Source organism: Equus przewalskii, chromosome 15 (genome assembly GCF_037783145.1).
Source record: "Equus przewalskii isolate Varuska chromosome 15, EquPr2, whole genome shotgun sequence".
Taxonomy (NCBI): domain Eukaryota; kingdom Metazoa; phylum Chordata; class Mammalia; order Perissodactyla; family Equidae; genus Equus; species Equus przewalskii.
Window position 1 is genome coordinate 42,933,788 of NC_091845.1, and position 26,227 is coordinate 42,960,014.

Here is a 26,227-nt window from a genome sequence, read left to right on the forward strand (position 1 = left end):
CAATGGTTACGGGACTAGATTCCCCTCTAGGGGGAAGAAAATCCCTGAAAGCGTTATAAAGGCCGCTTTCCTTCCAAACTGCAAGCAAAGACATAGAAAAGAAAGCAGCAGGGCTGGCAGGCACAGGCCTGACGTGGGTATGGGTCATATCCGAGGGTGGTGCTCTCCAGGGAAGGGCAGTGGCTGGCTCTCTTTGCCCTGTGGGCAAGTGACTTACAGGGAGCTGGTTGCACAAGCATAAGAAGGGAGCAGAGGACAGCTCTGTCCCCAGCTCCGCTTCTCCTCTCTTTTTGCCCCCTGACGTTTTACCTTGACCTCCTAGGTGGCACGATTTGGGGAGGTGATGGATTGCGGATGCTGGGTTTCAGGTAACTTTGGGGTAAGCACAGAGGGTGCCGGCTGCCTGCTAGCAATTCCTGAGTCACGTAGACCCGAGCTCACTCAGCCCGTTGTTCTGTGGCGGCATGACTACCTACCTGCTCCTTGAGGGTTTTCGTTATTTGTCTTACTCAGCCTACCACTGAAGTTGTACCAGGTGGTTACCCCCCGGGGAAATCACTTGGCGAAGTCAGTCATTCCTGAGGAGCACCTAGCTCACCCCGAGATCAAAGCAGACTCCTCTGTTTCAAGGCTCACAGAGGGGCCTCTGCCCAAACCATGACTGGGTGGTTTTCTCCTTCAAACAGTGGTTGGCATTGCACGGACTGGAAGGGCTGTTTGTGCCCTGAAAAAATCTCTGCTTTGTTAACGGGCTTAATCGCCTGGAAATCGAAATCGCAGAGACGCTGCCTCATTCAGACAGACGGCCCTTCTGCCCTCTGTTCAAACTGGATGAAGTCCTGGGCCACCAGACAGTGGCCAGTCCCACAAGTCCAGGCTCACTGCCAGACACCTGGCATGGGCCACAGTGGCTTCATTCTGGAAGCCAGGGGCCACACCCCTTTTTAAAATGAATTGTGTATTCATCTTTTCAGGGTCTCAAGTTTCAAGGAGCCCCCAGGCTCAGCTGGCCGTGTTAGCAGGGCCATCCATGCATTCACAGACTAGATGAATCCATTCATCCCCCGCCTATTTGTTAAGCACTGACTACATACCGAGCACTGATTTTGGCATCGAGACCACATAGATGAGTAAAGCAGAGACAACTTCCTGCCTTGGGGAGCTCACATTTTCATGGTTGAATGAGATCATGAGAAGTTTGTCTCCAGACTTCTCTTTCCCGAACTCTCCCCTCCACCTCCGTGGCTTCCACCCCCACCAAGGTGACACCCACTCCTTTCACAGCAAAGCCAGTCTCAGCCAACTTTGCTGTGTATTTGCTATGTGCCAAGCACTGTGCTAAATGCATTACATAAATTATCTCATTGATCTTTGCAACACCCATAAAGGATGCCCTCTCAAACCTCACTTTATGGATGAGGAGACTGAGGCACATATAGGGTTGCCCAAGCCGGCAAGTCGCAGAGCCTGTATCTGAATCCAGGACTGACTCCAGAAGCCGCGTTGGCCGTTGCTGAGCCATTCCATCTCGCCCATCTAGGTCAAGCTCCTTTCTGCAGTGAATCACTTGGGTCTGCTCTCCCTTAAACATTTTACAGCACCAGGAAAATCTCCTATGCTTGCCTTGGGATGAGGTTCAATTACAAGTGACTGGAAGCCCCATATCACAGAAGCTTAAAAAAGAGAAGTTTATTTCTCTCTCGGGTAAAAATCCAGGTAGGTGCCCAGGGCTGGTGAGTCACTTCACGGTGCTGGCTCCTTGTCTCTGGCTGCTCAGCTGCACGTGGCTCAGGTGCACCTGGACAGCACAGGTGTGCTGACGTGTGGCATGTGCGAGTCTCAGACAAACACCATTATTATTTGAGGATCTCATCGACAAAAGTCATGGCTCCATGTGATTTTACTCTGTCCTCCTGTTCACTTGGGAGGGACCCCCCTCCCTCCTTGGCCATACAACTTGACTCAGTCTGGAGTCCGGGTGCTCTACGCCTGGTGCACGTCACTCCGGAAATTCCTTGCCTCTCCCTTGGGCTGTATCTTGCGCTTCCTGAGTCCAGAGGCAGATGGCATCACGAAGCTAAGAACGCTCAGCCATCACCGTGCAGCCCCTTCCAAGGGTGTGTGTTCACCTGGGTACATGTTTCCTATAAAATTTGCAAAGGCATGTATTTCAACTGCAAAAATAGTTTTCCCCTCACTTCCTCTCCATCGCACTTCCTTTATGCACTGCAGCATTGAGTGGCTTCGGGCATTTGGGGATCTGCCTAAGGGGAAGCTGAATTGGAGATACATTTAATTGGGGTTTAGTGGGATGTATTTATGTAATTCACGGTCACTTTCAAGTGCAGTTAATTCATTGCTTGCCCACATGTTGCGGTACTGGCTTCCAGGAATACTTCTCTCATCCACTGGGCTGACTCACCAGGGGAGGTGATCAGAAAGAGCAAGGCCAGGGGTGGTACCACATTATGAACTTGTCCTGGAGCGCCCAACCGCCAGAAGCATGTGGACAGTGGAGGAGGAGGAATCAGGTTTGAATATACAGGGCCAGAAGCTAGTCTGTAGACAATTCTTCCAATTAGCAAAACTAAAATTTTAAGCAGCAAATTCAGTTCTCATCATGCCTTATCAAAAATGCAGCATTTTTTTCTATCAGAAATAAGTGGATAATGCAGCATGTAAAGTTATCCGTGTATTGTATTATTTTGTATTACCGTATTATTTTGTGTGATAAGAATCACACAAATAGAATTTGTAAGAATTCCTGTATTTGTAGGGTACAACACTACAGTGTTTCTACAAACAGCGAGTTCTTCCGTGTGTGAATCCACATTTTATGTGTCCCAACAAATTAAGACAGAATCTTATCTTATCTGATGCATCTCATCATCGTGAAGTCTGGCAGTTCCAGAAGAAATAGCGCACATGTCAATGAAGCAAAATGACCTGAAGAAGTGATGATGGAGAGCTGTACCCGTGAGTTAATAGTAAAGATATCATGTTATTTTTCTGGATTTTGTGACATTTGTGATATTTTTCAATTTTTTCAAGTTTGTAATTTGTTGTGATTTCTTTCCTCATTCTAAATAAATAATCATTTTCACACCTGAGTTTCTATTTGTAACTGTGTATTCTTTTTCTTAGGGTGATTAATATCCGCCCCACAAACCTGTATCCACTCCTCTCTGTGTTTCCTCCATTTCTCATTTAATTGGAACACATCCTCCAGTATTTTCCTGAGAAAATGTGAGTGGAGGTTCAGAGTTTTTTTGTTTTAGATCTTGGATGTCTAAAAGTGCCCTTTTTCTACCTTATCACTTAATTGGTAGATTGGTTAGGTATAGAATTTTAAGTTGGAAGTTATTTTCCTTTAGAATTTAAAGGTATTGCTTCATTGTCTTCCAGCTTCTAGTGTTGCTGTTGACAGACCCAAACCCATTTTGATTTTTGTTCCTTTGCATGAGACCCATTTCTTGTCTCTGGATGCCATAGAATCTCCTCTCTGTTCACAGATTTCTGAAATTTCACCATCACATGCCTTGATCTGGGCCTATTTTATCCATTGTGCTGGACGCTCCATGAGTCTTGAAATCTGGAAACTCGTATCCTCCAGGCCTGGGGGAATTTCTTGAATTATATCATTGATGATGTCTCCTCTGTTTCATCTGCTCTCTCTTTCTAGGAAACTTATTATTCAGATTTTGGATCTCCTAAACTGGACCTCCAAATTTCTTAACTTTTCTTGCCTATTTTTTTTATCTTTCTCTTTTTGCTTTACTTTCTAGAAGATATTCCAACCCTTCTATTTTTTTTTTAATATCTACTACCATTTTTTAAACTTCCAAGAACTCTTTTGTGGTTCCTTGAATATTCATTTTCTATAACATCCTTTTCCTGTTTCATAAATACAAGGCTGTCTGCTAGCTAAGGAAGTTAGTAATTGTTTTTGTTTTGCTTTGTTTTGGTTTCTTCTCCTTACAGTGTCTCTTTCCTCCAGGTTGCTTTTTTCTGTTTGGTTACTTGGTTGATTCTGACTCTACCGTTAGAAGATTTCCTTAGATGTCTTGAAATCCTGATTGTCTGGTCATACTTAAAAGTGAAGGATTAAAAGGCTGAATTGGCGGGGCTTGCCAACTGGGAGCCTCATGGTAGGGATCTGGTTAGCCTGTTGATGGGGATACATGTCTGTATCTTTAGATCTTTCCTCTTGGGTTGGTCAGATTCGCCAGCAGACTTTCCATCTCCAGTAGGGATGGTAAAGTCCTCTCTCTCATATCCTGGGAGGCAAGTTGGGGCTCAGCATTCGCAATGCATATGTCCCCTTTATCTACCTATTTTTCAGAATGTTTCCAAGCCTTCAGCTACGCCTGGCCCTTCTCAGCCCAGATCCCTTGGTTTTAACCTCTCCAGTCTTCAGAATTCTGCTGGTGTGAAGGAGGGGCAGTGGCCCAGTCAGAAGCAATGGAGGGGAGGTTCTGGGAATCTAACAATAGTCCTTCTCAAATAGCTTTATCGATAACCAGGCTTCCTTGTTTTAGCTTCCCCTTCGCCTTCCTGTTCCAGAATACCTTGTACTGCCAGTTCCTGACGGATTTTTTCGCAGTTTTGTTTTTTAGAATTCCACAGTATAAATCATGCTATATCTCAATTTTCCCCACTCCTGGCTTAGGGTTCTGCTGTCTCCAAGCTCCTAAGGCAGTTACCACTTGTCCATCTGCTTTCCAGCTTCCAAGAGGATTTTGCTGTTGTCTTCCCTCTGTTCTCCCCATCTTTGTTGTCTTAAGTCTTTTTGCATTTTTAAATCTCTGTTTTGTAGCTTCTGTAGGGTTTCTGGAAGGGTCAAAATTAGATGGAACAGTACGTCTTAAAACTCACCCTTCAATCTGTCATTTTTCTCTGGCAAGAGACTATAGCTGCCTGGATTTTTTCCAGTTCAGAAATAACCTTTTAAAATTGACTCCTTCCATTCAGCCATGTTTGAAAGATGAAACACTTCCATACCTCGGCAACGCTTTGGTCACACTCGACTCCAAGAACCAAGACATTACCTCAAGACCTCTTGACTTCAACTGTGTAGTTGTGCTGTCATGCAAAGGACGCTGGTACGCTTCCCTACTTTTTTCATCTCGTTCTCTTTGCTGCGTTGTCTAGGACCATCACTAATGCTTCACGTCTGAGGATTTTTGACTCTTAATTAATTTACAGAAAGTTAGTTTCACAATCCCAGGGAGGCCAGTTAAGCAAACTTTGGAGAAATGAGAGAGAATAAAATAACTTGTTCCTTAGGCTTAAACCATCAAGCAATATTTCTGATCGTTTCAATTCAACACACTGCCATTCTATTATTGTTATTATTATTACTGTATGTGGGAAATCATGGTGTTATGGATGCTAGGAAAAGATGCCGGGGTATATAAGCCTGCTTAGAATTAGGAAGACAGACAAAATCTGCTTTCACTCTCCTGGTCCTCATAAACATTTTTAAAGAATGTTTAGATTTTTCTCAAGATTTCTTTCTCTTACTGAATTTGCCTTCAATTCCTTGGGAGAACCAAGAACCTCCCTATTTTTCTCATTCTCTACCTTCCCTCTAGGCCTCAGTTTCTCCATCTATCTGCATGACGAGGGAAGTGGGCTAGAAGATTCCCTCCGAGGTCCCTCCAGCTCACAGTCCAGGCTCTTCCACAGGTAAGCGTGTGGATGTGGTCACGCCCCCACCTGGACATCTCTGCTTCCCTCACAGACTGTGGGCTCCCAAGGGCAGAGTTTGCTTTATTCTCATCCTTGAAGACACATAGAAGGAAGGGGATGAAGCTCCTAAGAGGATTTCTCACCCAGTGTTCACTCTGAGAATAGGGGCAGGCTGGAGGGGCTCAGTTCCCCCAAGAATTAAACAGAAGTGGGGGCTACACTGAAGACTGATGCTCTTGCACATGCTCTGGTTCCTGTCCTAGTCCTCCTAGGCTGTTCTAGGCGACCCTGGCCCAGCCTCTGGCTGCCCACAGGCACAGGTAGCCCCAGGGGGTGCATGGAGTCATTTTGGCAAAACTCTGTTCTGCCAGCTGAGAGTCGCTGAGCCATCCACTGCTTTTCTCCCAACCCTGTGACCCTGGACTTCACGTGTGGCCTACAGATGGAAGGAGAACCCACAGGACCTTGGAAGCCAAGAAGAGGCGGTTTACCCACAGCTGGGAGGAGAAAAAGGAGCCTAGGGCCATTGACTCGAATGCCTTGTGCCCATACCCACACTCCACTCACAAGTCAAGGAGGAGGTCCTTGTCGACCTGTTTAGGCTTCTTCTCTTGGTCCTTTCCAGCCTTAGGCATTCATTCACTCACTGATTCCTTCTTCAAAAATTTAACAAAGCAAGTTCGTTTGCAGAAAGCTCTTTCTGTGCTGCCAAATCCTACCTCTAAATCACTGACTGTCCTGTCAACTATGGTCAGGTTGCTAACTCAGCAAGTCTGTTTCATCCGTAATGTGGAAGGACTGCCATGAGCCTTAGAAATACCGCAGACGAAGTGCGGGAGCAGGCTGCAGGCTCACAGCTCTGCAGAGGGTAGCTGTAGCGCGGCCGTTAAAGTCCAGGGAGCCTCCGGCCCGGCTCAGACAGCCGAGGAGAGAGCACCGAGGAGGAAGCCTGGGCTTGGGTGATCCACGAATACGATTCCCGCGCAAAATGGGGCACACACTGGCCTCCTTCTCCGGGACAGCGAAGGGAAGGCGAACTGGCTTCCCCAGGGCCGACCATCAAGCCTTTAGACAAGACGACCTGATTACTCTCTGCCTCGAGAGGGAGGACACGCCCGGGAAGGTGGCGACAAGTCCCAGCACCTTGGCCGGGAGAGGCGGGCGCTTGAGGCAGGAAGGGGAGGAGGAGCGGGGAGGGGACAGGCCCGGCCAGCTGGTGCTCCCGCGGCGCAGGGCGGAGCTCAGGCGGGTCCGCCCGCACACAGGTGAGCGAGCCGGGGCGGAGCGCTGCGCAGCCGGTGCCAGGCCAGGGCGCCCGCGGCCGCCGCTCCGTGCCACGGGCCACAGTCGCTTTCCCCGCCGAGGCCGAGGCGCCCCGCAGCCATGGCCGGCCTGAACTGCGGGATCACAATCGCCCTGCTGGGGGTCCTGCTGCTGAACGCTGCGCTCCCGCCGCTAGGAGTGGGTGAGTGCGGCGCTGCGGAAGCGGGTGGCGCTGAGTGGTTAAGGTGGCCCGCCAGCCGGCCAAGGCAGAGGGCTGGGGTAGGGGCGGAGGGTGCAGAGTCGGGGGCGGCGGCGGCGCAGTGGGGCTGACGGACGGCCCGGGGTCCCCGAGACCACCCGCCTCCGGGGCGCGCCGCGTTAGGCGCGGTGGCCGGACCCTCCAGGATTCCGAGCGACCTCGCCCTGGGCGCAGGCTGCGGCACGTCGGGTGTCCCCGAGCGGGGAGCCCCGCGGTCCGGGAGGCGGATGAGCGCGGCGCCCACCGAGGAGGAAAGAAGAGCGCGCCGAAGCCGATCCCGGAGGGCCTGCGGGACAGGGCGCGCCGCGCGCTCGGGGGCTGTCCTTGGATTCCTGGGGGCGCCGGGGTAGGGCGTGGGGAGGGGACTTTCCTCTCTGGCCCACCCTCTCCCTGCTCGCCTGGGCCAGGGAGAAGGTGCAAGAAAACCGTGGCTTGGCGCCCCGATAGCCCATCGATCACCTTTTCCCCGTCCGGACGCTCCCCTCTTGCTCTCCTGAAGTTCAGGAACATTAATTCGAAATTGAAAGCGCTAGCTGGAGGCCGCCAGGCATCTGCCCCGCGGAGGCTCTACACCCCCGGCCCCTCGCACCTCAGTGTGGTGGACTTTCACGGGGTTGAGGGGGTTGGCAGAGCGGGAAGTTCCGAGTTGTGTGTGAATTTCGAGTTGTTCCGGTTGGGGGAGGAACGGCCGCTGCCTGTGTCTGCAAGGAGGTGCCCTGCGGGCCCTGGAAGTAACAGAACATAGCGTTAACCTGGTTTCTTCATGTAAGAACTTGATTTGAGGCCTTTCCTGAAACTGGCACAGGTTTTGTGGAGTTTTTTGGGTTTTTTTGGTGAGGAAGATTGGCCCTGGCAGCTGTTGCCAATCTTCCTCTTTTTGTTCGAGGAGGAGTGGCCCTGAGCTAACATCTGTGCCAATCCTCCCCTATTTTGTATATGAGAAGCCTCCACAATGTGGCTTGATGAGCGGTGTGTAGGTCTTTGCCTGCGATGGAACCAGCCAACCCGGCGCTGCCAAAGCACAGGGTGCAAACTTACCCACTATGGCCCCGCTGGCCTCCAGGTTTTGTGTTTTTAAAAGAGCTATCCAGGAAGCGATTGGGGTCTTTGTTCACCCTTTGCTGCGCCTAAGGGGACATTTGTACTTGGCAGGTAGGGACATTAGGATAAATTACCTTAAGGAATAAAACTAAGCGGGTGAGGTGCACTTGGGAAGTTCAGCAACTGCCCTCGTTCCAGATCAAGGTGGGAAAGCTTCCCAGTTCCCTTCTCCGCCAGCGTCAGGTGACTCAGTGCTGCACGGTGGGCAGAACGTGGCAAGACCTCACGTAGAATAGTGTGTGCGTGTTTACAGTAATTTAAGACTGGGCTTTCAAGATTTCCTTTGAAGACAAAAATCAGCTTAAGAATAAAGCGTAATTTAGTTAAGGAAAATGTATAAATGTATGTTTGAGAAAAATGTGTGCCCACCACCCTTGGGAGCGATGTTGAAACTCTGGGAATTGTTTGCGATGTTTCCGGTTGTCTGTGATAAGAGTTGAGAACTCCTCCAGTAAGAATATGGTGTAAATCAGGGCGTTACTGACGATGACAGTGACAGCCTGTCCTGAACTGGCTTCTCTTACGTGTCTGATTTTTCCTTGTGGCCTAGAGAGGCTGCTCTTTTGGTCAGCAGTAGCTCCAGTGGAGTCCCTTCCTTCCAGGAAGTTCTTGACTGTCAGAGCCTTGTCTCATGGTTCTGTGTGTGAGAGGAGGAAGTCCAGAAACACTCCTGTTTCACGCTCTTAGATCCTTCCTCTGGCCTCAGGAACTGGCCCTGTGAGGCCACATCGCCAGGCTGAGCTGAGGGCTCTGCCTTTGTGGTTAGAACCCTTGCTGAGTACATCAGCTTTGTCTAAAGTCTTGGGGTTGGTCTAACCTATGGGGGCCTTTGAGAAGTTACTTGAGTCTGTCTTGAAAGGATTGAGAAAGCCAGAGAGAGCCCTGGCCCAGCAGATTTGTTTTATGAACTCTCTTAACAAAGACTGGGCAGAGGGAAAATGAAGCTGGTGCCGCCACAGGGCTGCAGAGTAACGTCTGCATCTCGGGGTGGTGTGTTTGTGGGAGTTTGGTGGGCCCCCCGCTCCCCCACTTCCAGGAGTGAAGAACTGGTGAAACTGAACCATAGCCTTGCTGAAACCCCCACCTGGTGGCTTTCCAAGAACCACTCGATGCCAGGGTCTGGGTCAGTGACCCCGTTCTTGGTGCCCTTGTTTCTTGGCAGAAATGTGAGCAGACATCAAATGACGTGTTCACTCACCCTGGGTGACTGTGTGCGTTCGTCATTCCTCAGATTCAAATGAGGAGCTGCTGGCTGGTGTCTGGAATGTGTAACTGGCAGGGCTGATGAGTCCCTGCTCCCCCACACCCTCACAGATTTCCGTGACTAGGGTCAGAGCGGGCTGCTCTGCGTGTCCTAGAGATGCGTTCGGGTGCCGGCTTGTCAGCCTCAGGGGTCACCGCAGATGCTGCCGTATCACCTGCACTGACTCTGCAAACAGACACTCTTCTGGGAGTTCTCCCAGGCTTCCGTGTGGGGGAAGGAAGTTGAAAACAATAATTAAATTGTTTTAAGTAATATATAGTTGTTGTAGAAAAATTGACAATAAATATAACCTAAATGGGAAACAATCATCTGTGAGCAAATCACCTTGGTCATTTTGGTGCACAGTCTTCTCATTGTGTGTGTGTGGGTGTGTTGTGTGTGTGTATAAAGCCAAAAATGGGACCATTCCATTGTATGGCTTTACCTAGTCTCCTATTGTTGGACATTTAGGTTGCTTTCCATAAAAGCAGAACATGCTCAACAATAGGAGACTGTTTATATCAATTTTGATAGGTCTGTTCAGTGAAATGTTAAAAATTATGTAGCACAGTTTCTATAATGACATGAAACAATGTTATCTTTGTGTTGCTGAGGTTATAAAATAATATAAGCTAGATTATCCCATTTTGATATACCTGAGAATGTGTTCTTATGGCTGTATTGTTCCGCACGTTCTTCACTATTTTGTCTGACTCAAATTCTGGAAATAGAATTGCTGGGATGAGTGTAGAGAAAATGTTAGAGCTCTGGCTACATACTTCCGTGCTGCCCTGTGAGAGCATGTCCTGGTCTCCTGGTGTGCATTCCGGCCAGCAGCGTGTGAATGCCTGTTTCCCACGCTCTCCCAGGCTGTCATCATTGTTGTTTCACTAGCATCTGTGGAAAAAGCATCTTCTTCCCTCTAGTTCAACAGTCAGGGTCTGAGCAGTGTTGGAGGATATTCGAGAATCTTAGGAGCACCCCAGCTGGATGGTACTAATAGTCCAGCAGTGCTTTTTTTGCCAAAAGAAAACAGAACTGAGTCCCTTGGCTTATAACACAAGCCTTACCTGCAATTTTGCCCAGCAGCGCCGACATGAGTTTGGACAGAGAAGGGGGGCTGAGTTTGCTGGTCAGAAGGACCAGTGATTGAGGTCAAGATGGGGGGCGAGGGATAGTAGGGGATGACAAGATCCCTGATATAGGAGACCCGGGGCTTAAGGCTCCCCACCTGGCTGATTAAAAAGAGTTCATACCCTTTAATTATCATTCTGAATTATAAAAATTATCCCACAATCAAATTATTTCAAACCACTTCCTACAACCTTATAATTAGCCCATCACCTTCTCCTGGGCAGCTGGCAACATTCTAGACAACCAGGCAGGGAGAGCCAGTTCCTTCCCTCACCTCTTTGCAGCCTTGGGTTTGTATTCAGTACATCAGTTTTTAAAATTACTCACTACTACTTGTAATAACTAACACATATTGAGCATCTGCTCCGTGCCAGCCACTCTTCTGCATATTCTGTCTGTAAGCATCTCCCGCTTAACATCAGTAATTCATTCCTAAGAGCCAGACGTTCGCGTGAAAATACTCACCGATACCCTACGTCTCATTATTTCGTGTGGGAAAACTGTAACATCTCATTGCACAACAACTCAAACCCCCAACAGTTTCTAAGAGCATAAAGAAAGACGGGAAGATACCCACATATAATTAACAACCAATTCTATGAAACGTAAAATGCGTAAGACATCCCTTCTGGATTGCCTGTAAATGTTTATGTAGTTTTTCACAAACAGCTGCTTTGTGTGCGGTAACTTACTGCACCCTCCTTTGCTGACACTCGGGGCTTCTCCACCAGATCCTGACACTCTCCCTGTTGTATTTGCATCATAAGTCGAGACTTTCTGCATATCATTCTGTTTAAAATCATGTGTTGTGTTTGGAGATGTAAATATACATGTTTCCTAAATAGACATTGGCCAAAAATAACTATGATGGATGAAAGATAAGTTCTGCAATGTTCGAATCATAAAAGCTAAGCTGTTTCTCCTGAGAAAATGTAAATCGAGGAGGTGTTCTTGAGAAGACCTGCTAGTTGTTTGGCTCTGCATCCTCAGGCAAGTACTCCTCCTACACCCCCGTACAGGGCCACAGAGAGGTGAAGTAACTTGCCCAGGGTTACCCAGCTGGTATGTAGTGACGCTGAGACGGCAGCCCAGGTAGTCTGACTCTAGAACCCAGCTCTTGTCACCAGTGTACCATGCCCCCAGTGCACAGTGGGACTCCTGAAGACAGCATTTGCTAGTTATCTTAGAGACAGCATCTGAACTCCACACATTTTCTTTCATTTTGAAAAAAACCAACCAGCGCTTACTGAGTGCTATGTTCATTGTTATTCTAGGAATGTATATGTATCTTTAATATTCAAGCAATCTAAAAACTGTGCTTAGATAAAGAATTACCTGTACACGGTAACAAAAATTCAAATAGTACGAATAGATGTGCAGGAAAAAGTAGATCCCCTTTTACCTCTGACCCCGGGCCTCCTCCCAGAGGCAGCCATGGTTTCTTGTGTGTTGTTCCTGAGTTATTCTACACATGTACAAGTTTATAAATATATGTACCTCCCTTGTTTACACAAACAGGAGCCCAGATATATAGTATAGGACGTGTCCCACATGCTTCTTGAGTTTTTTCACTTAGCCGTCCATCTTAGTGCGCACTCCATATCAGAACATATGGAGCTGTCACATTCTTTTTGACAGCTGTGTGATATTCCTTTCATGGGAGCACCATATTATATTTAACCAGCCCCTTATCGATGGGCTGTCTCTAGTCTTTTGTTACTGTAAACAGAGCCTCAGTGACCATCTTTGCAGTTGAGTTTGTTGGGTAAATAGACAGGTTTATCTGTAGGTGAAATTCCTGGAGGAGGAGTTACTGGGTCAAAGGGTTTATACAGAAAGTGTCAAAGAAGAAATGGAAGAAAGTGAGTAACAAAGCTGGGGAGCGTCTTGCCCAAGGTCAGAGCTAATAAGTGGTGGTGCTATCTGTGAATGTGGGCAGTCTCCTTCCAGGGTGCAGGCTCGTAACCACCCTATACTGCGGCGCACGACTTCCTTTATTCTTTCCAGTTGAAACTAACCATAAACTTGAGGCGAGGGACATGTGTTGAATTTTCTTTCAAATTCTGACTTTTGGTTAAGTGATCAGAATGCCATGAGCACTGTGTATCAGGAAGACTGAAGGCAGGCTGGAGCGGCTCTGGTGCTGACAGTGAGGAGTGGTTAGTTCTGACTGTACGTCCATAGGTCTAATAGTTAAGGTGTAACATACTTTAAGCTGCTGTAACACACAAACCGAAATGTGTATAATGGCTCAAACACAATAGATGTTTATTTCTTGCTCAGATAAGATCCCAAATGGGATCTCCTCCAAGCAGTGGTGTGGGGATCCAGGCTCCTTTCACTTTCCGGCTCCGCCATCTTCAATAGGCAGCTTCTATGTCCATCCACATCTGACTGATAGAAGAAAAATGCATGAGGGGTCCGTCAGGGGAGGGTTTTATGGTGCAGGAATGGAAGTTATTTCCCATCACTTCTGCTGCCATTCTATTGGCTAGAACTCAGTGGCATGGCCCCATCCAACTGGAAGGCAGGCTGAAATGCAGTCTAGGTGTGAGCCCAGGAGGAAATTGACCAATTGGCAAGGCGGCTGGCCAAGTGGTCAGAGCACCAGACTTGAGAGTCAGGATACCTGGTTCTAACTTCAAGTCCTATCAGCAGTTGACTTTGTGACTTAGGAAAAGGTGCCTTGCCTCTCTGGCCTCAGTGTTCCAGTCTCGAGTGTAGGGGCTTGCACTGTGCGGAGGAACCACCAGCCTTAATGTTTTACGAGCTGATTTATTCAGAGCTGATGTGTGGACCTGCTGGAGACCCCAGAGCTAGTGGAACAGCTCAGGCGGTTCATGTCCAACCCCCATGAGGTAAGTGGCTGGAACTGTGCCTGGCACATAGCAGACAGTAAATGTCTATGGAATAAACAAGTGGGTAATTCAGGTCCACCCCTCACGCCAAGTCTTTCTAGGAGGTGGAATGAGCTTATAGAAGTTAGATGACTTCTTCAACTCTCGCTGTTAGAAGGTGGCGAGGGGAAGAAGTTCTAAAGCTGAGCTCTTCCGGCTCCAAATCTGATACGCATCAGACAGAAGAGCAGGAGGGCAGCACAGTCCCAGTGACTGCATGTGCGGACTGGGAAAACTGGAAAGTAGAGAAAAGAAAATGTGGAGTGACAGATGGGACCCCAGCTCTCTGTGTCCCTGCAAAGGGTGGAAGAGATTCCCTGGTGGCCCAGGTTCTCTGCCTCACCCCAGGGCTCGGGGTCTCCACCACGTAGAACATGCCCGTGAATCTCTGCTGGTGCCTTTAAACATGTGTCCAGGAGAGAGCGGATGGCGGTGTGGGTGGGTTTGCAGGAGCGCAGCCCACTCCTGGAAACTTCCGATTGAATAACCAAACAATGACGGAGAACTGCTTGTGATCCAGTGAAAGAAGCAGGGCGTGAATAGTGTGTATGTACCGTGTGACTCTAGTCACGTTATCTTGCTGTATTTCTGTCTGTATCGCTTGTGAGCTCAGGAAGAAAGCCTGGAAGGAAGGAGTTACAGCGGAAGTATCTGGCTTCACGGTGAGGTTCACAGATCCTCCTGTGTGAAGGACGGTTTGTTGTTGGTCGTAGTGACGATCGTGACACGGAGTTCGTAGTGTCCTGCATGTTCTCCCCATTTGAACCACGTTACTCCACAATGTCCACGCTCGGTTTCGTTTGGTTTTCTTTAAATAGCAATGCTGAGTGTGTGATAAAGTACAGTAGAAAATCAGGATTTGCTTTACAGAGATTCACTTCACAAACTTATGAAATTAAAAATTCCTTCTTCAATTATTCTACTTAAAAAATAATCTGCGCTTCTCAATTCTGTTCTGAGTGGAGCCCAAGCCAAGGGCACCACTGAAAGTCTTGTCTGTCTCCCTTTGCCAGGGAGGGTCTGTCCTCTTGGACCAGCCATCCATTCTGCCAGATGGAAACGCAGCTTGGTAATAGGACTACGAGGCCATTAAATGCCTCACCTCAGGGTGTGAACATCTTTAAATAATAAATTTAGAAATGTCTTGAAAAACAAACTAAAACTGTTCCATGGGCACAGATGGTATAACTTTCTGTACATTTTAAATGAAGTACACATACTCCCTACCCTCAGTGACAGAAGACCAAAGCATTCTGGGTAAAATGTGGTATTTCTGCAAAAATGTGCGAAGTGCCAATCTGCTGCCTTTGTCTGGGACGATAAAAGACAGTTTCCGGAAGTGAGTTTCATCAACTTTCCAAGCCTCAAAATCACATGGAGTTTCAGTCAGGCTGTCGTTTTTGCTTTTGGGTCTGCCTACTTGGCCATATGTAATATCCTACAATGCTCGGGGCCGGGAGGGGGCTTCTGCAACATTTGACAGTGTGTGGTCCAGCTAGGAGCTGGACTAGGAGCGTGTATGTCCAGGCATATGCCAAATTCATCCGAACAGGTGCTTTATCCTTCATTACTGATCTGGTGATGGGAACATCAGGCTATTTCAAACAAGGATGTTTAGCTAAAAACATCGTTCAACCTGAGAACAATTTACAAACATTTAGTGCGAGGTCCTGGGACACCGTGGAAGATGCAGACGTGGTGAGATGAGGCCCCTGAGTTAGAAGGGCTCAAAGCATCTCTTGGACCCAGACAGACACTCGATTCTTGTGCACAATGGCGTTCTAGCCACAGAGGAGAGGCCAAGAGCCAGCAGCACAGAGGGAGTAGTTATATGCTGCTGCTTCTGCTGGAAGTCTGCACTATGCTGGAGGCCCCAGACAGGTGGGGCCACTGTCTCGGGAGGACTCAGCCAGTGGGGATGGGCCTTCCTCGCCACCTGCCACCCTGCTGACAAGTCTCACTGGAGTCGGACCTTGAGCATCTCCAAGGCATAGGCCTAGTGTCTCTCAGTCACGGCTGGCTTCTGGGTTTTGGCTCACTGCCACGTTTCTCATTTCCTAGACGGCGCATCCCGAAGGGCTCCGATTCTTGACTGGAAACTGGTGTAGGGAGAAGGCGCAGAGAAATGAAAGGACTCGAGCCAGAGATCTCGCTGGGCTCACAGTTACCTTCTTGTTTTTTGGTTGCAGCCTCAGTCAGACGTGCTTTGGAGGTAGACAAAGCTTGGTTCACATCCTGACTCCACACACTTATTAACTAGGTGACCTGGGCAAGTCACTTAGCCTCCCTAAGACTCAGTGTGCTTAGTTCCAAAATGGGGTAAGCAACACCTCGTGGTTGGCTGGAGGTCTGCATGAAATCATGTCTGTAAATCATTCAGCACAGCGTCTGGTCTTGAACGGATTCCTCATTAATGAGAATTGTTATTACTTTGATTATCTGAGTTGGGCCCAAAAAGAATTGAGATTTTCAGCAGCAGACAATCTGGACCAAACTGCCAGGCCATAGTCTGTGTCACCGGGTTGCTCGGGGGGAGGGGGAGGTCATTTAGGTTGTTTTCAGGCCTCTGCTGCTACCCGCTGTGCTGCAGTCACTGTCCCGGTGCCGTCGACTCCGGGGACTTGTAAGGACATCTCAGGGGAGTTCCTCAAAGTGAAGCTGCTGGATTAAAACTGCAAGAAATTGTTCTCAATAACCTAGAACAAGTTTTTAAAAATTGTTTGCAATTGAGTACCTGTGTGCACGCACACACACACACATACATATTTCCTGTTAGCCAAGGGACTGACCGGACCGGTTCTATATAGCTTAAATGTCATGCCCAATTTCATGTGAGAAATGAACAAAAACACCCCAATGGGCTTCTGAGGACTACAGCTGTTTGTAAGCAGGTGTCATAAACCAAGACTGGGCTGGAGTGTGCCAGGTCGTGAGACCAGAGCTGCGTCTCCGTGGAGCCTGCAGGGCCTCCGCCTGTAATCCCTGCTCAGAGGTGAAGAAGGATGGCCGAACCGGCCTGGAAGTTGCTGACAATCTTCTCAGGCACTTCAGGCTTGGGCGAAATCTGTCAGGAGCAAGGTCTCAACTTGTTGGAACATAGAGGGCATTTTTCAAACTGTAAACAGTGCTCGGATCATCTTGCAGAAGCGTACCACAGCCCAGGGCAGAGAAACCCTTGGAATAACAGCTTCCAGCCTCTCTGGTCTCTGCCTCTGTGGAGAGTACATTCCTAGTTCCAGCCAGCAACCTGGGATGTGAGGGAAGGTGTGTCCCGCTGGCACCTTGAAACTCTAGATAAGCATCTTCTGCTCTTTGGCCTGGTAGCTGGAGACTGGAAACAACCCAAATGTCCATCATTAGAACCCTGGTTAAATAAATTATGGTACCTTCAAGCAGTGGAATGCTATGCAGCCGTGCAAAAGAATGGGGTACTCTGGATGTACTGATGTGGAGTGACCCCCAAGATAAATTATGGAGAGGAAAACGCAAGGTTCAGACAGGGAGTATGGCATGCCACCTTTTGGCAAGATGAAATGAAATAAAATAAAATAGGGGTGGCAGACAGATATAGACTTACATATTCATAGATTCATAGATTCCCTGTGGAAGGACATGAGAAACTGCTATCAGTGGTTGCCTCTGGCAACAGCAGCAGATTTGAGGTAAGAGAAAGACTTTTTCACAAACCAAGTCTCATTGGTTTTTTTTTAATTTTGCGCTTCATGTGTTATTTATCTAAGAGTAAAACATGGTTTTCAGCTTTATTGAGGAATAATGTTCAAGCCGTAAAATTCACCAGTCTCAACTGCATTATTCAATGAATCCAGTCAAATGCATGATGTGACATTTCCATCGCCCCGTCAGGTTGCTCCAGATGCCTCTGCAGTCCATCCCTGCCCCTTGGCCCCTCACAGCCATTGATTTGCCTTCTATCATCACTGGTTTTCCCTAAGAATAGTTTTAAATTTTAAAAAATATTCAAAGCCAGGTATGAATATAGCAATCAATAGTTTTGTTGTGTTAAAAAACAAATTTCTTGAATGTAGATCCTGTCTTTAAAAAAGTCTACAGTTGATTCCTGCAGGAATTTGGTTGTACAAAAGGGGTGGAGTAGAAGTGTGAAGTCACTAGGAATCCAGGAACTAATGACCAAAGCTGCCTTCTCCACTCAGAGCGACTTCTCTTGGAAAGAAACTTGCTGTGCTTTTGGGTTTTTCCCCCTATTTTTGGTTTTTTGGGGCCCAGCACTTTGATTTTTGCCTAGAATATCTTGAACAGATCTAGCCCAATCCTAGGTCATTTTGGTAACAAATTCCATTCATTCCACAGATGTTGGAGCCTCCTGTTAGATGCTAGACATACAGAGGCAGAAAACCTTCATCCTGTGCTCTCCAGGGACTCACCATCCAGAAAAGACATATAAACCAGGGGCTACAAATTGGTGACTTAGAGGCCTTGGCCCAGTTCTGTTTCATGTGTCCTGACAAAAGCTGAATTACAAAGTTTTTAGTAGAGCATGCACACTATGATTCAACAAGACCTCCCTCGCTGTGTTGGCTTTTCTCATTTATATTACCTGCCTGGACCCCTGAAAGCATTCAGTTTGAGATACTGTCCAATGTGATAAGTACAGCAAAAGATGTGTGCACAAGAATTGCAGTAAAGATCAGGGATGGGGCATAGCTTAGAGAAGCTAAGAAAGGCAAAGAGGAGGAGGAGGACAAGGTGTTCCCCTGGTGTCTGAGGTCTGTGTGACATCGTGACAAAACCCAGAGATTGGCCCTGGAGCAGAAGCATGGCTCTGTTACTTGTTACCAATAATCCTACAGTGTTCTTTTGGTATTTTTAAAGGGTTTTCCCACCTTCTCTGAAAAGACAACTTGCCAAGTGATCCACTATCTGGGAAAATATAATTAAGAGTTAATCCTTCAATGTATGATTTATAACTGGAGACACACTATAGGAGCAAAATAGAGTGTAGTTAAATGGCGATTAAATGCCTCCTTACTCTGGGATTTTAGAGTTTTGTCCCATCCTCCTCTTCTTTCCTTGGCAATAGCAATTAACAGGAGGACCAACTCCTACTGTGAGGAAGGAATATGGTTCATGGAAAGGAAAGTGCTCGGAACCACAGTCTTTCTCCCTTTCAGGAATAACCATCTGCTTTTTTCTTCCACTTGCCAATACAATGTGATTTGGAGCCAGGCTCCTCAAAACTCCATCTCAGCATTCGTGGCCCCTCAACTTAGTTTTTCACCTCTACGAATTTTTTGGCGTAATTATCTTAAGATCGCTGGCTAGTCCCAACACTGGCACTGTCCAGGTGCCAATAATGGCCATCTTACTTGGTGTAACACCTTCCATCATGACCATCCTTATTGATACAACGTCATCCATGATGGCTGAACACCTATAATGTCCATTCTTGTTGATTTAACACCTTCCATAACAGCCATCCTCATGATCATAACACCTTCCATAATAACGATTCTCTGAAGTAATTTATTTCATAATGGCCGTCCTCATTGACATACACCTCCTGGGAACTGTCCTTGCCCCTCTGGGTAAGGAGAACATGTGTCTGTCTGGCCCCAAAGAGTTCCTGGAGTGTGCAGCCTTCCTTTGCTGACCTATTTTACCCCCGCCTACCTGGTTTGCCAGAGGAATCACTTTATTGACCTGGCCTGCAGTTGTTTGAGAGCTTCATTCAAAGACTTATTCTCCAAGTCAGGCTGTGTGAGTTGACACATGCTTTAAAATTGCTGGAAACAACAACAACAAAAGGTACTAATCCCCAGTCCTTAAAACATAAGGTTTAAACAGAAGGATGTATTCCCACTTGGCTGCCTGGCCCCTGGGATGATGAGACACTCACAGTCCCCAGTCATGTCTCCCTAAGTGTTCAAGAGGTTAGGCCTTTGCAGTTAGGAAACAGGTAGAGCTAAGGCCCCCCAAGACCAGTTTCACCCCCTCCCAGCTGCCTGTGGGGAAGGCTGACGTCCCCTGGCTGCAGTGGGCGGATGCCGCAGTCTGTGCTTCCAGTTGCAGCAGCGATGGAGCTGGGGTGAGTCAGCTCGTAGTCATCCCCCTGACGATGGTAAAGGCAGAGTGTAGATTGCTGCCAAACTATCAGGAGGAAAGGGAGTGAAGGAGGTGGTGCAGAGGTCAGAGATGAGAGGACGAGCAGATGCCATCCCTGGTTGCCCAGGACTCGTCTTTCCTGAGGACGAATTGGGGTCAGGGCTCTGAAGGTCAAGATTACAGGCCAAGGGGGGCCTCATACTAGGTAGAGAGTCTTGCTTGGGATGAGCCTCCTTCCTACCTACAGAACATTTCTGTGGTCAGGGAGCCTCTGGACTTGGGCAAACAGCCAGGTGCATATTCAGAGTAGGTGTTTGGAAAAGAAAACACCTGCACTTCTCTCTGTGTTGGTGGTGTTGAGCGGTACAAACCGAAACAACTCTTTCTGACCACTGCCCCTCCCTAGCTGGGGTAAGGGGTGAACACTTGAGGTGACCTTGAGGGTGGACATCTTGGAGGAGGAGCAGTGCATGGGCTCCGGAGTCAGGCAGTCCTGGGTTGGAATCTCAGCTGTGCATCTTCCCGGCTGTAAATTTGAACAATTTATCCAAAGGAGACGTATAGAAAGTACCTGGCACCTGGCAGATGCTGAACAAATGGGGGCTGGTAAGTTATTGCCACCCTTCCTAGATGCCACCTCCCACCGGCCTTCAGCCTTGGCCAGCCCCTACACAACCTAACATTTCTGGACTCTTTGGGTTTTAAGGCCGGCCTTCCCACTGAATCTCCCCTTGATTTCTGGATTTCGTCTGAGAACTCTCCTCTTGTTCTTGCTCTGCCCTCTAGGTGAGATGAGCAGCCATGAGCTCCCTTGGCCTCAGCATCACCTTCTCTCTGACCCACTCACCCACCTCCCTCCCTGTCACCTTCCAGCATCTGGACACTAAAGTTTACAGTAAATACAATGGTTTCAGACATCATCATTGATGTACGCTTCCATAAAGACTATCCACTTGACATAGCAGCTTCCAGATTAGTAACTCAGTTCAGACAGAAAGGCTTGGTGTCCTAGATGACTTCATACTAGTCAAAACCCCTTGCCTTGAGCAGCTCAGCAGGTCCTGCCTGATACCCATCTGGTTACAAGTTCTGTATTCGTTTTCTGTTGTTCATAACAAATTGTCGCAAACTCAATGGCTTAAAACAAAACCTGTCAATTAGTTCACGGTTCCGTAGGTCAGAAATCCAGATATGGTGTGGATGGATTTTCTGCTCAGCCCCACCAGGCTAAAATCAAGACGTTGGCCAAGCTGTGTTGTCTAGAGCTTGGGGTCCTCTTCTAAACTCACATGGAGGCAGCAGAATTCAGCTCCTTGTGGCTGTTGTCTGTGGTCCCCCTTTCCTTGCTGTCTGACAGCCAAAGCTGCTCTCAGCAATGAGAGGCTACTCCTATTTCTTGCCACGTGACCCCCTCCGTCTTCAAAACCAGCTCCAGAGAATCTCCCTCTTGTCAAATCCTTTTCACACTTCAAGGCGCTTTCTCTAGGAAAAGCCCAGTCTCTTGTAAGTGCTCAACTGATTAGGTCAGCCTCACCAGATAAAGTCACCTGGGCCATACAACATAACCTAATCACATGAGTGACAGCCTGTTTTACTCAGAGTCCCTCCCACCTCAAGGGGATGAGAATATACAAGGGTATGGGTAGCTGGGGGTCTTCTTAGAATTCTGCACACCACAGGGTTCAGAGGCTCAGGGGCTTTGTCTGATCTGTGGGGATGGTGATGATGGTGGCCATCACTAGTTGAGGGCCTGCCACATGCCCAGCCCCATTCTTTGTGCTATACACATAAGGTCTCATTCCAACACTTGTAGCAGCCCCACGCAGTTCATGCTTTTAGCCAAATATTACAAATGAGAAATCTGTGGTTTACCGAGGAAGGGTGGCTTGTCCACAGTGGCCCAGCCAGGTGCAGGCCCAGCAAATGACCAAGTGACTTCGCTCATGAGGCAGAGTGCTACTCACGTCCACTGGAATGTTGGAGGTCAGCACTCAAATGGCCCCCCAGAACTGGTGTCCGTCTTAATAGAACCTTCTCTCCTGCTCTCATTCTCCCTTCCTTCACTAGTGGATTTTAAAAGCTCAGGCTGAACTAAATCAAAGGTGGATGTTTTAGTCATGAAGCATTTCCCTGCCGCCCCCACCCCCGACTCACACAATGTCCTTTCAGGGACGATGAATAATAAGGTAGAAATAGGCTGATAAAACCTTCTGGAAAAGCTCATTTCAAACTGAACTTATTTTTAGTTTAATCAGCTCATGGCTTATGTTCAGACAAGTAAGAAAGTTTTCTTTTATATCCCTCCTAATCGCTGAAGAATGCAGTCCTATGACAACATTTCTCCTGGAAGCTATGCGCTCCTGCCCCCAAGCCCGTGTCCGTTGTTCAGTCTGTGGCACAGAGACAAGGGACGGTAAAGGCCTTTGAGAGCCTGTGGGTAGCAGGCTGAGTGACCTCTGACCACTTCTTCACTTTTTGGAGAAATGCTCCCACTTATTTTTCATAACCTTTTGCCATCTTTTAAGTTTTCTAGTTATTGATACCATTTTTCGCTTAAAGAAGAATTTCTCCCCCTTCTTACAGAGCAATTATTATGTATATGCATGAATTTGAGTCTGTGTAGTTTTGCTCAATTTTTGGTTGTTATTCAAATCAGTGATGAGCAATTAATTCTCAGGTTTAATAGTGAAGCACACCTACTCTACACTACGTGAAGTAAGCGAGACACAGAAGGACAAACACTGTGTGATCCCTCCTGCATGCGGTGCCTAGAGTGGTCAAATTCACAGGGACGCAGAGTGGACCAGGGGTTGCCAGAGGCTGTCGGGAAGCGGAATGGCAGTTGTTTAATGGGTGCAGAGTTTTAGTTTTGCAAAATGAAAACAGTTCTGGAGATGGATGTTGGTAACGGTTGCACGATGTGAGTGTACTTAATGCCGCTGAATTGTGCACTTAAAAATGGTTGTAATGGTAAATTTTATGTTATGTATACTTTATCACAATAAAAAGATGGGGAAAGAAGTTTGCAGGGCTTATTTGTGGATAGTAAAAAGATGAATGCTCTTTTTCCTTTTCTTTTTTAATTATTTACTTCCCCCCCCCCCGCCCCCCGTACACACAAAAGTCAAGCACACCCCACAATTCTAAGGCTCGTCTTGTAAATGTACGAGTGCGTCGGATTCTAACCTTGTACTTGGAGGCGGTCTTGACACGCTCCAGGCCCCTCCTTTCCTAAGGCCCAGAGACATGAGCCTCCCGCCTCCGCCGTAACTCCCTGCACTCGGGGTTCAGACTCTGGTAAGGACCATTTCATCAGAAGCCAGCCGGCTTTTCTCCTCCATCTTCAGTGGTGGACAGACAACAGTTTGTTGTGTCAAGGGAGGCTCTGCAAGAACCTAGTCCCCTGAGGGCAGAGACTGAATCGTTTGTCTGGTCGGTGAGACCCCATGCCCAGCAGTGCGCGGGCACAGAGACGGACTCAGGAGGGGTTTGCTGTCTGCCCAGAGGGACGGGGGAGGGTTGACTTCTCATCCGAGAAAGTTTCAAATGGTTAGCAATGGTTTTCTGAATTTTAGAAATTGTTTTATTGAGGCATACAATAAAGTACACAAATCTTAAGTGTACAGATTGATAAAAATGTTATGTATGCGTATACATATACGCATACACATATATACTTCTGTGTGTGTGTCATTCCAGCGCCCCAGAAGTTTTCGTCTTAGCCCTTCCTGGTTAATACCTCCCCCCAGAATTCGCTATGCTCACTTACACAAGCATGGATTGGCTTTGTCTTCTTGAACGTGATACAAATGGAATCACACAACATGCAGTCTTTTGTGTGTGATTCTTGTTTAACCATCTCCCTGCTAACTTTTTTATTTTAAAATTGGCACCTGAGCTAACATCTGTTGCCAATCTTCTTTTTTTATTTTTCCTTCTCCCTAAGGCTTCCAGGACATACATAGTTGTATATTCTAGTTGTAGGTCCTTCTGGTTGTGGCATGTGGGACGCCACCTCAGCATGGCTTGATGAGTGGTGCCACGTCCGTGCCCAGGATCCAAACCAGGAAACCCTGGGCCACCAAAGCGGAGTGCAGGAACTTAACCACTTGGCCTCTCCCTGCTAACTTTTTGTCAGAAGAACTTGAACAATGATTCAGTCTCTGAAGGCAAGCCAGGGCCATTGGAACAAACTGCTCAAGGACAGGAACACTAAAGAGATTGGAAATTCAGTAACATCTAAACATTTAGCAGGCAGGGAAGGGGCACTGGGACCCCCGGTCTGCGTCCATCCCTGAGCTACATGCAGATGGGCTTCTTTTGATCTCCTCCTTTGATTCTTGCCATCCGTCCCTGTGATCCTCAGTGCCTTTCATGGTCATCGTGACTCACACTTCAAGGCCTGACGAAATGAATCTTTTTAACATTTCATAAAATGTTAATGTGATTTAAACTGGCCCAGTGGCATTTTAGCATATCATCATGAATTATTTACAGTGGTCATAAACTGAGTTATATTTGTTGTTTAGTTCTGCAATTCCCACATCCGAAGTCTGTTCTTCTGCAGCTTTCTCTACCTCTGTGGTTCTTCTTTGAGCTCTCCAGTGCAGTTCCATTCAATCTGGAGTTGAATGTTAAAGTCTGTGTCTTAGGTTGGCAAGAAGCCTTAAAATGGCCACAGTCCTAGAGGGATTTATGGATAGATGTGTCCATTTTCTTCAGACCTTGGCCCAGACAGGGCCCACAGCCCCGCTGTGGGTCTCTAACATGGTGTGTGTCTTTGATCATGAAAGGGAAGATACCACAGAGGGTCTGGGTGGTTCTGTGCAAACCCATCGCCACTTTAGAAAAATAATTCAAAGCACCAGCCCTGCAGGCAGTTGATCGCTAGCATCCCCTTTGGAGGACCGTTCAGTTACTTTAGGAAATAAATAACTTCCATCATGGCATCTCAATTTCTTTCCTAAGGAGTGTGGGAATTAAAAGTAGGGAGTAAATGGATGGACACACAGTCCCCTGTTTTGATAATCTATTCCAACAAATCGGATTGGCTTGGAGTACACATGGGTTCCTTTTAACACTGCCCTTTGAACTTTGTCTTATGGTACTCTATGGTCATTCTAAGTGCTAGGGAAATAGTAAACTATTTTAAGGAAACTGTGGGTCTCTCACAAGGGGGTGGAAGTGACTCTGGAAGTCCGGCCCAGCTTTGTTCATCTTTGTATGCCAGTACCTGGCCTGGATGGCAGCTTGTCATGACCTTGAGTGTAGTGGCCAGAGTCAACCTTCGTCAGGATTACAGCACCAGGGGCTGGCCCAGTGGCATAGCAGTTAAGTTCGCATGCTCTGCTTCAGCAGCCCAGGGTTCGCCAGTTCGGATCCTGGGCATGGACCACACACCATTCATCAGGCCATGCTCTGGTGGCGTCCCACACAGAAGAACTAAAGAGCTTACAACTAGGATATACAACTATGTACTGAGGCTTTGGGGAGAAAAAAAAAACAGAGGAAGATTGGCAACAGATGTTAGCTCAGGGCCAATCTTCCTCACTGAAAAATAAGAAATAAAAAGAATTACAGCACCAAGTTGTCTTCAGGCCTTCCACTTCCCCTGTGCGTGCCCTAGTCCTCCACCCCGTGCCTTTCTCCCTGCCCTGACCTCCCCAGTGCAGTCCTGTGTCCTATCCTACCCTGGGGGACACTCGATCACGCCCAGACCGTTTATTTCTACCTGTGGTCGATGTCCAGTCCTTCGTGGGGTGTTAGCCGATCATTGCAGTGTTCAGTACATGGGCTGAAGATGTGGCCCTCTCCTCTGGAGAGCCTGTGAAGCTCTAATAGTGGAATGGCAGGCGAGTTCTTGTAGCCACCTGTGGCCCGTATCTGCACTTGGGAGGTACACATGCTCTTTGGGGCTGGGGAATGGAATGGTCACCTGTCCTGTCACTCACCTCTTCCTCCAGACTTCCAACGGCAGCCCGGAACATCCTCCCCCTCCTCCTCCGGCATGGCCCGACCCCCACCCTTGCCCCGGCTTCTTTGTGGGGTGCCTTTGGGCAGCCATCATCCCACATCCCTTTACTTCTGAGAGAGAGAAGGAGACATTTGCCCTGCTGCTTCGCAGGCTGCTTTCCCCAAGCCAGCCAGGGGAGCAGGTGGGTGCAGTGGGGAGCGGGACCAGGTAGAGGTGGGGGGAGCGTGAGTGTGTCTTATCAGGTCCTGCTGGATTTCCAGACCAGTGGACGAGTGGCTCAGACACCCGGAAGGACAGGTGGGAGTCTCTTTCCAGGAGGAAACACTTCCCGCCGAGCCAAACCAGAGGCCTGAGTTGAGATTCTCTCACCTCAACTAAAGGAGAAGCAGACTCGGTAGATGGAGATATGGGGAATTCTAAACCTAGGTCTGATTTTGCCCGTGAGTCTCACCTCCAGAAGGGAGCCCCTCGGGCTGGAGTTCTGTAGGATGCTTTCCTGCCAAGACCTGGCACCGGCCCTTTATACCCAGTGCTTTGTTCCAGAGTCGTGGTTGCTTTTCTTTTGCCACCAACTCGGCCGCGTG

The 26,227-nt window shown here is 48.0% G+C and overlaps 1 protein-coding gene across 3 annotated transcripts in view; it reads left to right on the plus strand.

Moving 5' to 3' along the window:
* Positions 1 to 6,892: 6,892 nt before the first annotated feature.
* Positions 6,893 to 26,227, plus strand: part of CDCP1 (CUB domain containing protein 1) — a 56,287-nt gene continuing 36,952 nt past the window's right edge. For all 3 annotated transcript variants that reach the window (XR_011527481.1, XM_070577162.1, XM_070577163.1), the window contains exon 1: positions 6,893 to 7,156. Coding sequence is in view for 2 of the 3 variants with exons in the window: in XM_070577162.1 (XP_070433263.1) it covers positions 7,075 to 7,156 (82 nt within the window). In the remaining variant the exon portion in view is untranslated. The remainder of the gene's footprint in view (positions 7,157 to 26,227) is intronic.